This window comes from Acomys minous (assembly GCF_964271855.1).
Source record: "Acomys minous genome assembly, chromosome: 16".
Classification (NCBI taxonomy): domain Eukaryota; kingdom Metazoa; phylum Chordata; class Mammalia; order Rodentia; family Muridae; genus Acomys; species Acomys minous.
In genome coordinates, this window is record NC_140498.1 from 85853054 (window position 1) to 85870207 (window position 17154).

The window sequence follows — 17154 nt, forward strand, 5'->3', positions numbered from 1 at the left end:
TGCTGTGAGTTCAAGGCCAGCCTGATAGACAAAGCGAGTTCAGGACAGCCAAGGCTACACAGAGAAATCCTGTCTCGAAAAACCAAAAAAAATCAAACTTATTTAATGTGGCCAGGTGGTGATGATGCACACCTTTAATCCAGTACTTGGGAGGCAGAGGCAGGTAGATCTCTGTGAGTTTGATGTCATCCCAGTCTACAGATTGAGTTCCAGGATAGAGAACTACACAGAAAAATCCTGTCTTGAAAAACAAAACAAAGAGGGCTGGAGAGATGGCTCAGTGGTTAAGAGCATCACCTGCTCTTCCAAAGGTCCTGAGTTCAATTCCCAGCAACCACATGGTGGCTCACAACCATCTATAATGTAACCTGGTGCCCTCTTCTGGCCTGCAGGTAAACAGGCAACACTATATACATAATAATAAAACAATTCTTTAAACACATAAAACAAAACACTGCACTGCCACCGGGTGTGGTGGCGCATGCCTTTAGTCCCAGCACTCAGGAGGCAGAGGCAGGTGAGTTCGAGGCCAGCCTGGTCTACAAAGTGAGTCCAGGACAGCCAAGGCTACACAGAGAGACCCTGTCTCGAAAAACCAAAACCAAAAACAAACAAAAAAACCTGTGCACTGCCATGCCTATGTGTCCGGGAACCACAAGCATGCCTAGTGCCCATAAAGGCTAGAAACAGCACCAGATCTCGGAAATTGGAGTCACAGATGGTTGGGAACTTCAACTTGGATACTAGGCATGATAACTGGGTCTTGTGGGAGAGCAGCCAAGTGCTCTTACATGCTGAACTTTTCTCTCCTGTCCTGCAACATATGTATTCTTTAAACTCAAGGTCACCTAACACAATGTAGCATCTTCATCACAGAACAAATGCACTGTGACCAGAGGCTAGCAGGAACCTAACTTTGATTTTCCCTTACAAACAGTAGCTAGAGTGGGACCTGGCGGTGCAGGCCTTTAATCTGAGCAGGTGGGAGGCAGAGGCAGGTGGGTCTCTGTGTGTTCCAGGCCAGCCTGGTTTGCAAGAGTTCCAGGACAGCCAGGGCTTACATAGAGAAACCCTGTCTTCGAAACCTCACCCCCACCAAAAAAAAAAAAAAAAAACCCCACAATGGCTCAGTATGTGCACACTCATTTCTGGTGACTTTATAGACTGTAACTGTCTCCAAAACAACTAGGTACACATTTTAATGACTATCCCTGAAGGTTTCTTTTGAGTAGAAAATTTCCACAGAGTTACCTGTCTTGGAGTATAGCTCAGGGGAAGGGTGCCTGGTCTAGCTCTGGGTTCGATCCCCAGCAACACAGTTTCTGCATAGTTGGCGGGCTGATTCCAACTCATCCCATGACTTTGAGCGTGCCAGGCTAGCGCTCTGTCCCTGAGCTCCTTCCTCCCAATTTTAAAAAAAGACGGCCGAGTTGCTCTCCTATCAGGCAGTCCAGATCCAACAGAGACGTGAGAAGCGTCCCTGGTGAATATATTTTATGCGACACACACACACACACACACACACACACACACAGGCGCGCACGCACACTTGGTGAACTAGGAAGGAGGTTGAGGAGGACAGGACAGGAAGCATCCGGATGGCACTGATGAAGGGACAAAGAGAGTATCTGTCCCAATTCTACCATTCCACCCGCCCCCCCCTACCAGGAGGGGGACCCAGAGCTGGAAGAACAGGGAGCGCTTATTCTCACAGAAGAAAGCCTCAAAGTGCAGTGATTTTTTTTTTTTTTAAAGCCTCTTCCTTCCACACACCGCCCCGGTGAAGGCCAGCCGCCTGCACAGGCCATCCTCCAGCCTGGGCCAGGATGAGGTCACAGGGAAGGGAGTTAAGGCTGAAGCTCCACCAGGCCGGTGGGGAGGTGAGAACTTAGGCATAGTGGGTGCCCGGTGTTAGCGAATGGTCCCCTCTGTGGTCCAGCTGGTCCTGCAAACGGGCAAACTCTGCCAGCTCGTTGAGCTCCTGGAACTGCCGGTCCGTCTTATGGCTGACCAGGGAGCGGTAGAAGTGAACAGCAAAAACGATAAAAACCAGGCCACAGGGGACCATGATGGCGGTGGAGGCGATGGCCGCAGCTTCACCAGGGGTGATGCCGCCGCTGCTGCTGCTGCTGTTGGCGACGACGACGGCTGATTCAGGAGAGGGCTTGGTGGGGCTTGGCTGGCCTGGCTGCCTCTTGAGGGGCAAAAATTTGACCCAGCAGAGCAGCACGACTTCCGCCAGGAAGAGCAGCGTCCCGATGACGGTGGAGAAGGCCCAGGCCAGCTCGATGTGGCGGTGCATGCGCTCGTGGGGGGACTCTTTGACCGAGTTGAGGTTGTGGACGTTGCTCACGGCCTCAATGTTGGGCAGGATGCAGGTGCTGATCATGAGTGCGAACAGGTGCACGGCCACCAGCACTGTGGTACAGGCGCTGAAGACGATGAGCAGCCCCGGGGGGTAGTCATGGTCGCCATCCAGCTGGACTTCCACCATCGCCACCTAGGAGACGGGAACGCGGAAGTGAGGGGCGCGCTCAAATCCTATTTCTCTACCCGCTCCCGGCTGCGAAGTAGCGAAAGCACTGATGAGGAAGGCAAGCAAGAAGCCATTAGTTCTGTCAGCGGCTGCTGGCCTTACCACATATAGAAAATGGGAAGCCAGGTTATCCCAGCACTCAGGGAGGCAGAGGCAGGTGGATCAAGGCTAGCCTGGTCTACAAAGTGCGTCCAGGACAGCCAAGGCTACACAGAGAAACCCTGTTTCAATAAATAAATAAAACACAAATATAAAAACAACCATATACAGAAAATGGGTATGACCCATTAATGCACAGAATTATTTTAACAATTAAATGAGAGTTCCTGTTGTACAGTAAATATCTTCCAAATTGGAGAAAACTGTCACTAATAAATAGTGAAGATGGTACAGTTAAATATATCATGCAAATTATTCTGTTGTCTTCAAGTAGGCCTGGCTGTCCTGGAACTTGCTCTGTAGACCAGGTTGGCCTTGAACTCGGAGATCCGCCTGCCTCTGCCTTGGGGAGCAGTTTTTCCTTCTACTGTGTGGTTCCTAAGGAGTAAACTCAGAATGCCAATCTTGGCAGCAGGCACCTTTATCTGCTTAACTATCTCTCCAGACCCGAAAACCTTAAAACACATCAAAAGTTAAAACAACAGAACAGGGGTTGGGGATTTAGCTCAGTGGTAGAGAGCTTGCCTAGCAAGCACAAGGCCCTGGGTTCGGTCCTCAGCTCTGGGGTGGGGGGGGGCGGTGCAGGGGGGGTACGGACAGAAAAAAAGACAACAGAAAACTACCGTCGGGCAGTGGCGGTGCAGGCTTTTAATCCCAGCACTCAGGAAGCAGAAGGGTGGGGAGATCTGAGTTCCAGGTCAGCCAGGGCTACACAGAGGAACCCTGTCTGGAAAAACCAAAACCAAACAAAACAAAAATTACCTACCAACCACTATCCCTACTGGTCCCACATTCTCATATCCAAATGGGACTCGATTTCACATCCTCCTCTGGGAACAAGGAATAGAAAAATGGAAAAAAAAATGGAAAAAAAAAATGAAGACCTTCCCAGGTCACATCAGGTCCATTCTGAGAACACAGTGCACAGGCCAACCAGGAACTGCGAGAGGCTTCTCAGAACGGACAGGCTCAAGCCAGTGTCTGTAAATTGGCTGAACAGCCAGCAAGCCCCAGGGCATCTCCTCCCCTAGCCCTAGGGCTCCCACACTGGCTGCTCCCTACTTCCTGGAGACCTGAGGATTTGGGGTCACCAGGGGCATCCTCTGGGACCCCCCCCCCCCACACACCTGCTCTTTACACTTGTGTCTTGCAAATCACCCTCATGCAAAGGAGCCAGCTCATCAGATTTGGGCCAGGAGCAGCGGGTACCTGGGGCCATTGCCAGCGGCCTGCCTATGTGGGCTGCCGGGGCAATGGCAGCTAAGGAAGAGGGGAAACAACACTAGCGGCCAGGGAGGCTGGGGAGTGCGGCTCAGTTGACAGAATGCTTGCCTCCCATGCACGTAGCCCTCTGTTCAGTACCCCAACACTATGTGTTCATATGTTTTCATGCCTGTAACCTCAGCACTGGAAAAGGAGCCACCACACCCGCCTAATCATCCAGTTCTTCTTTTTTTTTTTTTTTAATTATTTATTATATACAATGTTCTGCCTGCATGTACATCTGCACACCAGAAGAGGGTATTAAATCACATTATAGATGGTTGTGAGCCACCATGTGGTTGCTGGGAATTGAACTCAGGACCTTTGGAAGAGCAGTCAGTGCTCTTAACCTCTGAGCCATCTCTCCAGCCCCAATCATCCAGTTCTTACCTCCTCCTGCTGGAGAGGCAGACTCAGCTGGAGAGAAGCAGGCCAACGGTAGACCTGGCTCTCCCGCCACCCCACGTCTCACACCAACCCTCTCTGGAAGGTGGAAGGAGAGACGAGACTAGAGTCAGAGCAAAGAGACTGGGAAAAGGATTGGCCCCTGGCATTCAAATAGCCCAGGTTATATATTCCTAAGACTTTTCAGGACATTTCAACAGGGGTTTTAAAGGCTTTTGCCCAAGAACTGCCACAACTAGCAAGAATAAAGGATGCTTCAGCCTGAGAATTTACAAAAAAAAAAAACCAGTTCAAGTTCATATAAATTTGGGACACTGCCATGAGGGTTTTGACCGTTGTTGTTTAAGATTCCCTGGCGGCCTAACACCAACTCTGAATTCTTCTGAGCCCATGTGGGCAAGGGTGCTGGGCAGCCCAGCACATGCGGGTGACGGACATGGGGCAGCAGAGCAAGGCAGGGCACATCTCACCCAGTCTCTGACCCCAACATGGAAAAGCTGGGTACCCGCAGCAGCAGCAGCAGCAACAGCAGCAGCAGCAGCAGCAGCAGCAGCAACAGCAGCAGCGCCTCCTGCGGCCTCCCCACCCCCCCATACTTCCTCTTCCTGTTTTGGCCTGCTGTCCTGGAACCTGAAACCTGAGAAAGCACATGCAGAGAGCTGCCCCTGGTCCACTTGCTACTTGTCCACTGGGTTGGAAGGGGGTGTGCGGGGCTACTCAGTTTGGACGGTGTTGAGGGTGCTTATGCTTGGGTTTGTTTGTTTTGTTTGTTTTATTTCCCTGCATCCCAGCAACCTCCAAGTGGCATGCTGCCCCCTCCTTAGTACTTTAAGCACACACAACCACAACACAAAGCTGAGTGTGAAACTTGGGCCTCGCCTTACAAAGCAGATGATCCTGGATAAGTAAAGTTTTCCATAGCCCAATTTTTGCATCCATAAAATGGAGGCCTGCTCATGACAGTTATGAAGTTCCCATAGCCCTTAAAACAGGATCTGACGGATGATAAACTTTACAGTATGAATGGTTTGTTTGTCTTTGTTTTTTTGAGTCCGGGTTTCTCTGTGTAACAGCTCTGGCTGTCCTGGAACTCGTTCTGTAGTCCAGGCTGGCCTCGAACTCATGGAGATCCGCCTGCCTCTGCCTCCCAAGTGTAGCCTTGGCTGAATATGAACTCACTCTGTAGACCAGGCTGGCCTTGATGTCACAGAAATCCGCCAGCCTCTGCCTCCTGAATGCTGGGAATGAAGTGTGTGCGCCACCACGCCTGGCCTCACTCAATGATTCTTATTAGTGATTATCCTTACTGGGGCAGTGGCTGTAGCTCAGCAGGAGCATGCTACCCTAGTGTGGTGAGGGCCTCTGGGCACACAGACACACAGATAGACAGACTCATTTTCTAATAAGGAAACTGAGGCTTAGAGAAACAAGAACAATTACAGGAAGGCAGCTGCCCTGCTCTAGAATCGGGTTGGGGAACTCGCAGCCACTTTAAAGCCTGTGTATAATGGTTCCTTCACACGGTCACTGAGGTTAAATGAGGTTTTGATGTGTAAATGTTTAGCACAGACTCAGCCACAGGAGGAGCTCAATAAATCCTAGTTAAAAAGAGAAACAAAGAGCTGGAAGTGGAAGAGAAACAGTAAACTCCCTAGGCCTGCACACTTGGTCCTTCCGAGCAGCACTAGCTCCCAATGTGGGGATGGGGGCAAGTACTCCATGCAGGACCTGGCCAGGTGACTGCCTCTGCGGGACAGCCTCACCAGGGCCATAAAGCCCAGCACACATGGTCCAGGTACCCTCAACAGCCTTGGGCTGAGCTCTCCATGGAAGAGGAAGGGCTTGGTGCCCTGCTCCGGAAGAAACCCTATCACCCCCACCTTCATTCCTGGAAGTCTAACCACACAGGCTGGCTGTATGCGCCACAGCCACATATAGGACCAAGTTCAATGCCACAGGGTTGCATACAAGAAGAGATTCTGGCCAGGCACAGTGGCGTGTGCCTGTAATCCCAGCACTCAGGGAAGCAGAGAGCAGACAGATCACTGTGAGTTTGAGGCTAGCCTGGTCTACAAAGCGAGTCCTGAACCAGCCAACACTACACAGAGAAACCCTGTCCTGAAAGCACCCTCCCCCCCCCCCCAAAAAAAAAAGAAAAGAAAAAAGAAAATGATTCTGGCTAGGGAGTAGTGGTGTATACTTTAATCCCAGCACTGGGAAGACAGAGGCAGGTGGATCTCTGAGTTGGGAGGCCAACCTGGTCGACAGAGTGAGTTCTAGGACAGCCAAGGCTACACAAAGAAACTCTGTATCGAAAAACAAAACCACTAAAAAAAAAAGAAAGCCAGGCATGGTGGCACATGCCTTTAATCCCAGCACTTGGGAGGCAGAGGCAGGCGGATCGCTGTGAGTTCCAGGCCAGCCTGGTCTACAAAGTGAGTCCAGGACAGCCAAGGCTAACACAGAGAGACCCTGTCTCGACAAACAAAAATAAATAAATAAATAAAATAAAAAATAAAAAAAATTTAAAAAAAAAAAAAAAGAAGAAGAAAAGGGGCTGGAGAGGTGGCTCAGAGGTTAAGAGCACTGCCTGCTCTTCCAAAGGTCCTGAGTTCAATTCCCAGCAACCACACAGTGGCTCACAACCATCTGTAATGAGATCTGACACTCGCTTCTGGCGTGTAGGCACACGTGCAGGCAAAACACTGTATACTTAATAAATAAATAAATAAAAGAAGAAAATAAAGAGAACAAGAAGTGAGGGGTGACTGGACTGCACCTTGAGCCCTGGTGAGAACTGTTCACAGGCTTTAAGAGTCATCTCCCAGATCGATTCCCATTAGGGATCTGTGCCACAGGGTGGGGAGGCCTGGAATCTGCAGCTGACATCCAGGGCCCCAGCCCTGTCCCAGAGAGATGGCATCAGATTGGATTGCATGCAGCTTCACAAGGTAAATATAGCCCGGAGCAGGGCTGTTAACCCAAAATAAACAGCTCCCAGGCAGCCGGCAGCCGCCGCCACCAACCTGGCTGTACAGGGCCTGACCGGAAGGAAGGGTTGAAACCACGGACCCCAGCTCACACCAGGCTACACATCCTCCCAGGAGACGCTGGAGAGCCTAAAGCTGAAGCGAGGGCTAAAGATTATTCATGCTGGCGGGTGTGGTGGCGCACACCTTTAATCCCAGCACTCGTCGGGAGGCAGAGGCAGGCGGATTTCTGCGTCTGGATCTCAGCCTGGTCTATTGAGTGAGTTCCAGAATAGCCAGGAATCACACAGAGAAACTCTGTCTCAACAAAACAAAACCCCCATGTTATTGATCCTGTGGCGGGCAAGGCCCCACTGACCTGGCCAGGCATGTGGCCGCCTCACCTGAACACCAACCACCTCTCTACCTTGCTGTTGGGTGGGAAACACAGCGCTCTTCTCCCGGGCTCTTCCTGTCCATCCATGTAAGACAGTAGATAACTGTTAAGCTTGGGGAGACCCCCCCCAAGCCTCAGTCACATGGGTTTCACTGAGTTTCCCTCAAACACTCACTGCTAACACCATTCCAAATGCAGACCATCGTTCAAGACAGATCTGAATCCAGTCCCGTGGTTTACAAACTCTCTTGACCACGGCAGTCCGGTACTCCAAATGCTTCCAAAAATAGATATGCACTCTCTTATGAAACAAACAAAAGTTCCACTAAACACCACTTATTCCTGAAGCCTGCCAATGCACACTATTATCCTTACAAGCCTGCACGCACTACTCCCCGCTCCCCTTTCAGCTTAAAGTATTAACGTTTTTATTGAGAATTCCGGGGATGGCGGTTATCACCTCCCTTTCTGAAGGGGGAGACAGTACTGTGAGAAATCAGTGTCCCAAGCCACCCTGGGCCAATACAGGGAAGAAGCCAGCCCTCTTAAAGGATTGTTCTTCATTCACCTTTAATCCAAGAGGGCAGGTGCTGACGGACCATCACACCATACTTGGGTCAGGGTGGGGGGTGCTGGACCTTCTAGCTGGCTTCTCAGAAACTAGAGGAGAAATACATCCACATTTCTGGGGGGTGAGGATCTTCGTGTCCACGCTGACTTATTGATTTGTTTGGGGACAGGTTCTATCATGTAGCTCTGGCTGTCCTGGAACTTGCTATGTAGACCAGGCTGGCCTTGAAGGCACAGAGATCCACTTGCTTTTGCCTCCCAAGTGCTGGGATAAAAGGCGTGTGTGCACAGGGTGGGGGGTGGGGGTGTCTCACTTATTTCTGACCCTTAATGGGCGGTTACTGCAGATTGAGCACAATGGGGTACCCCTACCCCACCCCCACGTTTTTTGTGTGTGTGTGTGTTTGAGACAGACTTCATACTAGGTAGTTCATACTGGCCATCCTCCTGTCTCAACCTGTCTTTTTTTCAATTTTTTTTCCTTTGGTTGTTGTTGTTGTTGGTTTTAGATTTACTTCTTTTATTTCATGTGTTGAGTATTTTGTCTGAACATGCTACAGACATGCCTGGTGGCCTCTGAGGTCAGGAAGAGGGTGTTGGACCCCTGGAACGGAAGGTATGCATGGTTGTGAGCAGCCATGTAGGTGCCGGGTCCTCCGCAAGAGCAACAAGTGGCTGCCAGTCACTAAGCCAAGTCTCCAGGACCCATTCTGGGGTGGTTTTGAGACAAGGCTTTACTATGCAGTTCAAGCGGGTTTCAGACTCAGTCTTTCTGACTTGGCTTCCTGTGTTCACGCCTGGCACCTAAACAAGAACTGCTATTTCCCTTTTCCAAGATAGGCTCTTACGTGTGGCACACCGGCCTCCTGCTAAACTACGGCGCTAAGGATGACCTTGAACTTCTGATCTTCCTGCCTCTACCTTCCAAGTTCTGGAATGACAGGGCTAAACCCCAAAGGTGTGTGCTACCACACCTTTTCTGTTTTTAATTTTTAGGTATGCTCCTAATGACACGATATTTTATTAGAATATGTAGATTATTTATAGGAATGCAAACAGAGCTGTAGTGGTGTGCGACTTCAATCCCAGCATTCAGGAGGCAAAAGCAGGCAGATTTCTATGAGTTCAAGGGCAGCCTGGTCTACATAATGAGCTCCAGGCCAGCCTAGTCTACACAGTGAAATCCTGTCTCGAAACTAAACAAACAAACAAACAAACAAAAATAGTAAGGCCAGCATTTAAAATTATTAGTAGAGTTTGGAGACCAAAGGTTGATCAATCAACTAGGGCTGCCAGACTATGGTTTTATAGAATGTTTTATAATTGCCCACACCTATTAATTTATATATCATCTAAGGCCAATGACAGAGTACAATAGTTACCTGGAAAACCACACTGCCCTGACACAAAAAGCTGGCGGACCCTAGGGTTAGACCAACAACTCCCCAAAGGCGAGTAGCAAATAATAGTCACACTAGAACCCCTCTAAAGAGGAGGGGAATTGATTAGAACAAGGTATAATGGCACAGGAATGAAAACACCATCATTTTACACAATAATATAAAAGCAATTAAAAAAAATTTTTTTTTTCCTCACCAGGTGTGGTGGCGCTCGCCTTTAGTCCCAACACCTTGGGAGGCAGAGGCAGGCAGATCCCTGAGTTTGAGGCCAGCCTGTCTACAGAATGACTTCCAGACAGCCAGGGCCACACAGAGAAACCTTATCTTAGGGAGGGAGGGGGAGAAGAGAGAAAAAAGAAAAGCCGGGCGTGGTGGCGCATGCCTTTAATCCCAGCACTCGGGGTGCTGAGGCAGGTGGATCGCTGTGAGTTCAAGGCCAGCCTGGTTTACAAAGCAAGTCCAGGACAGCCAAGGCTACACACAGAAACCCTGTCTCGAAAAAACAAAAAGCCCTCAGACGTTCCGTCAGAGAAGCCAACTGGTTTACATTTTAACTTCATATTCCCTCCCCTGCAGCCTGTCCTCTACCCAGTGCAGAGCAATAGAGCACTGCCTTGGGAAGCCTACTTAAAAGGAGTTTTTCCTTACCAGTCAGGGACCCATCCAAGGGAGGGCCCCTCACTGTTCCCAGCTGAGAATTCCAGAAACACCCCGCAGGCACTTGTGAAGTTTCACAAAAGGCTTCTCTGCTGGGCAGACATCAACCCTCCTCTAGGGACATCCACCAGAGTCCCATTTACACACAGCCCAGCATACAAATCTTGCATGCTGAATTGGGCATCTGGCGAGGTCCAAAGGCCTGGTTATCAACCAGCTAACGGGGTACTGGCAAGGGCTGGGTTTGGGGGCGGGGGTTTCAGAGTGGAGAAAAGGCTCCAAATCAGACTCATCAGAACGTGAGTCCTACTAGCTGGTGATCTGAACCTCTAAGAGCCCTGGTTGTCCTGGGTGGTTCTCTCACTTTTAAGAGCCACTGTGAGGTTTAAACAAGAATGAAAAAGAGGAGCCCGGGCTCAGGCTGGACACAACATGAGTTACATTAATAACCACCTTTACCACCACTATTAACATTATTCATGCCGTTCCTCTGTCTATAACCTGCCGTAGCTCCCTACTCCCCACACAAACTTCCTAAGGTCCTTTACCACAGGGCTTTTGTTTTAAAACAAGGACTCGCTATGTAGACCAGGCTGGTCTCAAACTCAGAGATCTGCCTGCCTTTGCCTCTGTAGTCCTGCGTTTCAATGCATGTGCCACCATGCCCAGCTACCATAGCCCTTTGCTGTGGGGCACAATGCCAGTCACAACCAGACTCCCTGTCTTTCCCTAAAGACTTTGACCTCTGTTAACTGCTCTTGCCTCTTGTTTGGTGGGCTTTTCTCCAAACCTCACTCCCAGCATCCTCCAGGCTCGGTTGGACTCACAATTCTTCTAACTCGGCACGTTTCCTAGGTATCCAGGCAGGAATTATAACTTCCGAATACTAACACAACAAATTCTCACACCAATGAGGCTGCTGTTATTGTCACTTCATTTTACAGGTGAGGGAACTGAGATGCAAGGTTAAGTGACTCCCTGTCCCCTACCCCCACCCCTTGATATTTTACGGCCTGAAGAGGCTGGGCTGAGACTGGCACCCAAGCTGGTAGCTGCAGCCCCTGTTCCCACTTTGCTATCCTAGAGCTTCTGGGTTCCCTCGTATTACCACAGGGCTACAGCTGCTTTCTAACCAAGTGACTTCATTGAGGCAAGTCACTCATCTGGGACAGCCACGCATTAGGAAGAAACCATGACACTACTTCTAGAGCACTGTGGTAGCCTAGTGCAAGAGCCCCATCCACTCCAGCATTAATGATCATTTCTGGGGATTAGTATCAAGTGGTAACAGTAGCTCTCTGCTCATCTCCAGGCGCCCCTGATCCCTGAGTATGTCATAAACACCCAATAATGTCTCATGACTTGAGCCCTTCCTTCCAACTCCAGAAATCTCGGGCAACTTCTGAACCTGCTCTGGAACCTGGAACAAAAGGGGGCTGGCGGGCAGAACCGGGAGGAGGAAGATAATCCAAAAATAATTGATCTCAGGTCATGGAAAGCATTTTGTTTACTACACCAGGCCGACCTTCCCAATTATCGTCCGCTTAGGCTAATGTTACAGCCTGCCCTCCATGCATGGACACCGTAGTCCTATACAGGGACAGGGTCAGGCCCAGGCTATTAAGTGGTGACCTTAGGTACTGACAGCATAAAGCTAGGCTCCAAAGGGTACACTGTGTGTGTGTGTGTGTGTGTGTGTGTTTGTTGTTGTTGTGTTTATTAAGACAGGGTCTCTCTGCATAGCTTTGGCTATCTTGGACTCACTTTGTAGACCAGGCTGGCTTTGGACTCACAGAGCCCTGCCTGCTTCCTGAGTGCTGGGATTACAGGCATGCACCACCAGGCTTGCTCTTTTGGTTTTTCGAGACAGGGTTTCTCTGTGTAGCCTTGACTGTCCTGGCTATCTTGGACTCACTTTGTAGACCAGGCTGGCCTCGAACTCAGAGATCTCACTGCCTCTGCCTCCTGAGTGCTGGGATCACAGGTGTGCGCCACCGGCAACAGCTCAAAGGTCACCCTTGGCTCCAGGGCCACTACAAGATGTACATCTAACGCAGGTCAGGTTCCCTTCAGTTTGCACCTGCTGATGCTCACCAGCTGACTCAATAGAGCATCAGACCCTGAAACTCCCCCAGCCTCCCACAGACCCTAGTCAGGGGGAGAGTAAGAGCCTCCCATCTATTTTTTTTTTAAGGTGGTTTATTTGAGGGAAGGGAAGAGGAGAAAGTTAGAGCCTGAGTGAGCCATGAGGGCAGAGAGGGGTGGGGTGGGGAACCAAGAGACACCCGGAGAGTAAAAGACAGTGTAAGCAGCTGGCGGGCTGCACATGGTGGTGGCAGGTGATGATGTCAGAGGTTACTATGACCTAAAAGCAGGCTAGCGGATCTGGCTCTATGCTAACATTCTTCCCTTTTTGTTTAAAAAAAAAAAAAAAGGACTGTTTTCATGAATTTGCGTGTCATTTTTGAGCAGGGGCCATGCTAATCTTCTCTGTATCGTTCCAATTTTAGTATTATGGGCTGGTGAAGTGAGCACTGATCCTGTCCTCTTTACACATGAGAAAACCAGCCTCAACGACAGGTACCCGGCCTGCACCTTTCCAGTGTGAAGTTAGGAATAACTCAGTCTCCACCAGGCTTTTTAGGAGACTCTCACCCTCACCTCATGGATGAACAGGTGAATTTGGCATTCTAGGCAATCCTGCTGACCCTGCAGAGCAAACCTCAGCTTCTCCAGGTTTGAAGAAAAGAAGCCCTCTGGGGGCAGGAAGCTGGTTGTGCTGAGTCACAAGCCAAGGGAGAGTAATCCAGGAAACTTGTCACTCTGTTACCATGGCATCAGGGTGGCCAGGCACCCCTTCCTCTCGAGGCTCACTCAAGGGCCAGCTGTCAGCTGTTGGGGGGAAGGGCACAACCAGGTCTCAGACCACGAATCCAGAGTTTTTTTTGGGTTTTGTTTTCCCCAAGACAGGGTTTCTCTGTGTGGCCTTGGCTGCCCTGGACTCACTTTGTAGACCAGGCTGGCCTCGAACTCACAGAGATCCACCAGCCTCTGCCTCTCGAGTGCTGGGATTACAGGAGTGCACCACCACTGGCCAGCTGATTCCAGAGTTCTTAGGAGCCCAGCTTCAGAGCAAAGTCCTTAGTTACTCTCTTGAAATTGCCGCTCAAACTGGAGGCAGTCCCAGGATTCAACCCTTCCTAATCTGCAGAATTTAAGAGACGCCATCAAGGAGCCTACTTCACCCAGGCTGAGAAAACAAAAATACCCAGACAGACAGTGTACATGTACCCATGCCCATCCAGTTTATTAGCTGCCCCGGCTTTCTAACTTCCTCTGCTGGTTTTAGTGGAGGCCTGACCTCCTGCAGAGGACGAGAATGAGAAAAGGAGAGGGTAGGGAAGTGTCACCTGTCTGACCGACTCACCTCTTCTGGAGTTTAGAAGGGGGCCCTAGGAAGCTAGCATTTAAGTGAGCGTACAAGTGGTGCCCTCCCCCCTCCACAAAGTGTAAAACTTGCTCTTTAACTTTCAAAGAACTTTTTTTTTGGCTTTGTTTCTCATTTCCCAGTGCAACCTGCCTCTGGCTGGACACTGTGGTGACAATGCCAGCTGACCTACAGTAGGCTGGTCTTGAACTTGTGGGCAATCCTTCCTTCCTGTCTCCTGAGTACTGTAATTACAGGCCACACCCAACTCTCCCTCTTTCTCCTCTTTATTTATTTATTTTATTTTTGTTTTTTTGGTTTTTTGAGACAGGGTTTCTCTGTGTAGCCTTGGCTGTCCTAGACCTGCTTTGTAGACCAGGCTGGCCTCGAACTCACAGCGATCCACCTGCTTCTGCCTCCCAAGTGCTGGGATTATAGGTGTGCGCCACCACGCCCGGCTCTTTCTCCTCTTTAAAGGGCTCACTCAGCTTCATTTCTAAAGCCAGAAGAGATCTTCCCCCCACCCTACCCCCACAAGACAGGGTCTCCCTGTGTAGCCTTAGCTGTCCTGAACTCACTTGTAGAAGAGGCTGGCCTCAAACTCACAGTGCTCCACCTGCCTCTGCCTCCCGAGTGCTGGGATTAAAGGCGTGCGCCACCACGCCCAGCCTTCAGGGGAATTTGTATTTATTTATTTATTTATTTATTTTGGTTTTTCGAGACAGGGTTTCTCTGTGTGTAGCCTTGGTCGTCCTGGACTCACTTTGTAGACCAGGCTGGCCTCGAACTCACAGCGATCCGCCTGCCTCTGCCTCCCCGAGTGCTGGGATTAAAGGCGTGCACCACCACGCCCGGCTCAGGGGAACTTTTTAAGAATAGTTTTTTTTTTTTAATCTAACATTTCAGGAATCAAAGGAGAGTGAGTGATTTACCTGAAGTCATACAAGTGGCAAGCGGCATGGCTGATGGTGTTTTCTATCACTCTCTCTCCTGGCCTTTCCTCTGTGGCCTCTAAAGCTTTCAGGACCGCAACTGAGCTGACCCACTTGTTTGCAGAAGACAGGCAGAGAGACTCAGACACACACTCCCTTCCCAAGAAAACACCAAGGGTGCCAGCCACTCCCTTCCTCAAGGCCAAGGGCTTAGCTAATTCATGGGGGAGGCAGGAGTGCTGGTGAAGGAGAAGGGGGGAGGGGCGGTGCGGAGCAGACTCCATTGATGCAGGTTGATGTCACCAAAAGTTAATAATGTAGTTGTTATGTAGCGCCCGCTCCAGGCAAGTTCCAAGATGTCAGGCCTGAAGGTATTCCTAGATTTAACTTACTACGGGGCCTAACCCGCAACCTCCAGGGGCGTCGCCTCCTGCAGAGGCTTCCTGTTAACCACCTTCTTGGGACTTGAGAGAAGAAAAATGTGCCGACCTCCTAACCAAGGAAGAGCCCATTCAAGGGGAACATGTCCCACCTTCCTTCACCCACACCCAGTGACTCAGAGGCAAGTTTCTGGAGAAGAAACTGAGCTGTCAAACCCCCTAGGCTGAGGCTCTTGGAAAATGCGGTGGGGGTCACGGATGTGTGTCAGTGTGTGTGAAGGTGGAAAGTATTACGGAATCCCCTCCAATATTTGATAAAGAAGTCCTGGTAATACTTTCTGGCCTTAGATGTGTGGGAAGGCGCGGCACAAGGTAGCTCTCATCATCTCCTGACACCTGTCCTCAGTGGGCTGGCCCCTAAGCGTCTTTTCTGTTCCCTTGAATACATGCAGGGCAGACCTCTTACATATCAACTTCAGGAAAGCAACATTCTTTGTGACCCTGACCTCTTTGTCGCAAGCAAGGTGCTCGTCTGAAAACACCTGCGCCTGGGTATCTCTGGTCGTCCACCTCTCCCTCACAGCTCAGCAACCTCTGGCTCCCCTCGGGCGCCTACAACGGCTTACCCCAGCTCTTCCCCTCACCCCAGGCACGCCCAGCCCGCTCCCAACTGTGGGCCCCGTCGGGGCTGCGGGCGGGAGCGGCCGAAGCAGGAAGAGGGGAGGAGGGCAGGGCGGCCCGTGCTCACCATGGCGAAACCGGAGAGCAGAGCCGAGGTCCGGCTGGAGGCTTTGAGCTTGGCGCGGCTCAAGTAGAGCTTGCGCCAGGACAGCGCCTGCATCGAGTGCTCGTTGAGGCTCATCACCTCGGAGTAACTCTGGCCGATCCAGTCCGGGTAGCTGACGGCGGACGGCGGCGACAGCGGTGGGGCCCCCGAGGGCTCCCCGTCCCCGCTGCGGCGGCGGCTCCGGCGGCTGCCGCTGGTGCTGCTGCTGCTGCCGCCGCTCAAGGGAAGCTCGGAATTGCTGTTGCTCGGGGGCGGGGCAGGCTCCGGATGCATGGAGTACGCTGCGAAGGCGCGGCTGGCGGCGGGCGCCTGCGAAGGCTGCGGCCCCGGGGCCGCGGCCGCACCTCCGCCGGCCTCCCCACTCGAGCCTGGCTCACGCGGCCGGACGCACCGGATCCAAAGGCCGAGGCTCTGGCTGCAGAACCGCTCCGCAAGTTCCGAGCGGCCGCGACCTGAGCCTGCGCGCCGACCGGGCGTCCGGTCCCGGGCCGGCACCGCAGCGCGCCCCACGATTGGCCGGCGGCCCCGCGATCATTTGCATACACCACACCCACTAATCGATCCCTCCGCCCACAACCAAGTGGGCGGGGCCCTGCGAGGTACGTGCCCCGCTCCGCCCCCGACGGCTCCGCCCACAGCCCCTGCCGCGCCTTCCTGGAAGCGTCCCACGTTGACTGACAGGCCTCTCGTGTCTCCTCTCTGCAGCTGCTTCGTGTGGCTTTGCTCCCGGAGCTCTTGAGTGAGGGCCATCCGAGGTCACCTCTGGGCGCCTCCTGAGACCTATTTCCTCCTTGGAACAAGGTAGCGAAAGGTCTGTTGGAAAAAGCCAGCGGAGGTGTACTGGAGTTCAGTCTGCGGTTCTTGAACGGCTCCTGGGTGCCAACCCTATACCAGGCGCTGAGGGCAGGCTGTAAGCTTGTGAATAAGAGGGCCGAAGTCGGTCCTGAAGTTGTCATGTGTCCCTGTAATCTCAGCATAGAGGAGGCTGAGGCAGGAAGATCATGAGTTTGAAGGAGTAGTGAGCTCCTGCCCCAGAACACAAGAGGGACAAAATTCCCTGCCCCTTGCAACCGACATTCTTATAGAAAAGACGCAGAAACAGGCTGAACATGTGTAGGGGAAAGAAAAACTCAGAAAAAAATGGCTAGTTATAGCATTTCATTTTATTTTTACAATGCTAGTCCCTATATTTATTTATTATTTTCCAGACTACATAGCTCTGCCTAGCATGGGACTTGTTTATAAACCCGGCTGGCTTCGAACTCACAACGA

General features: G+C 51.3%; 1 protein-coding gene across 1 annotated transcript; it reads right to left on the reverse strand.

Moving 5' to 3' along the window:
* Nucleotides 1-1126: 1126 nt before the first annotated feature.
* On the reverse strand, nt 1127-16380 carry LOC311586619 (calcium release-activated calcium channel protein 1-like). The gene is made up of 2 exons (XM_084762731.1): nt 15844-16380; nt 1127-2500 (listed from the first exon to the last, which is right to left on the reverse strand). Exons 1-2 carry the CDS (start codon nt 16153-16155, stop codon nt 1889-1891), a joined length of 924 nt encoding a protein of 307 aa, XP_084618857.1. The 5' UTR covers nt 16156-16380; the 3' UTR covers nt 1127-1888.
* Nucleotides 16381-17154: the final 774 nt, after the last annotated feature.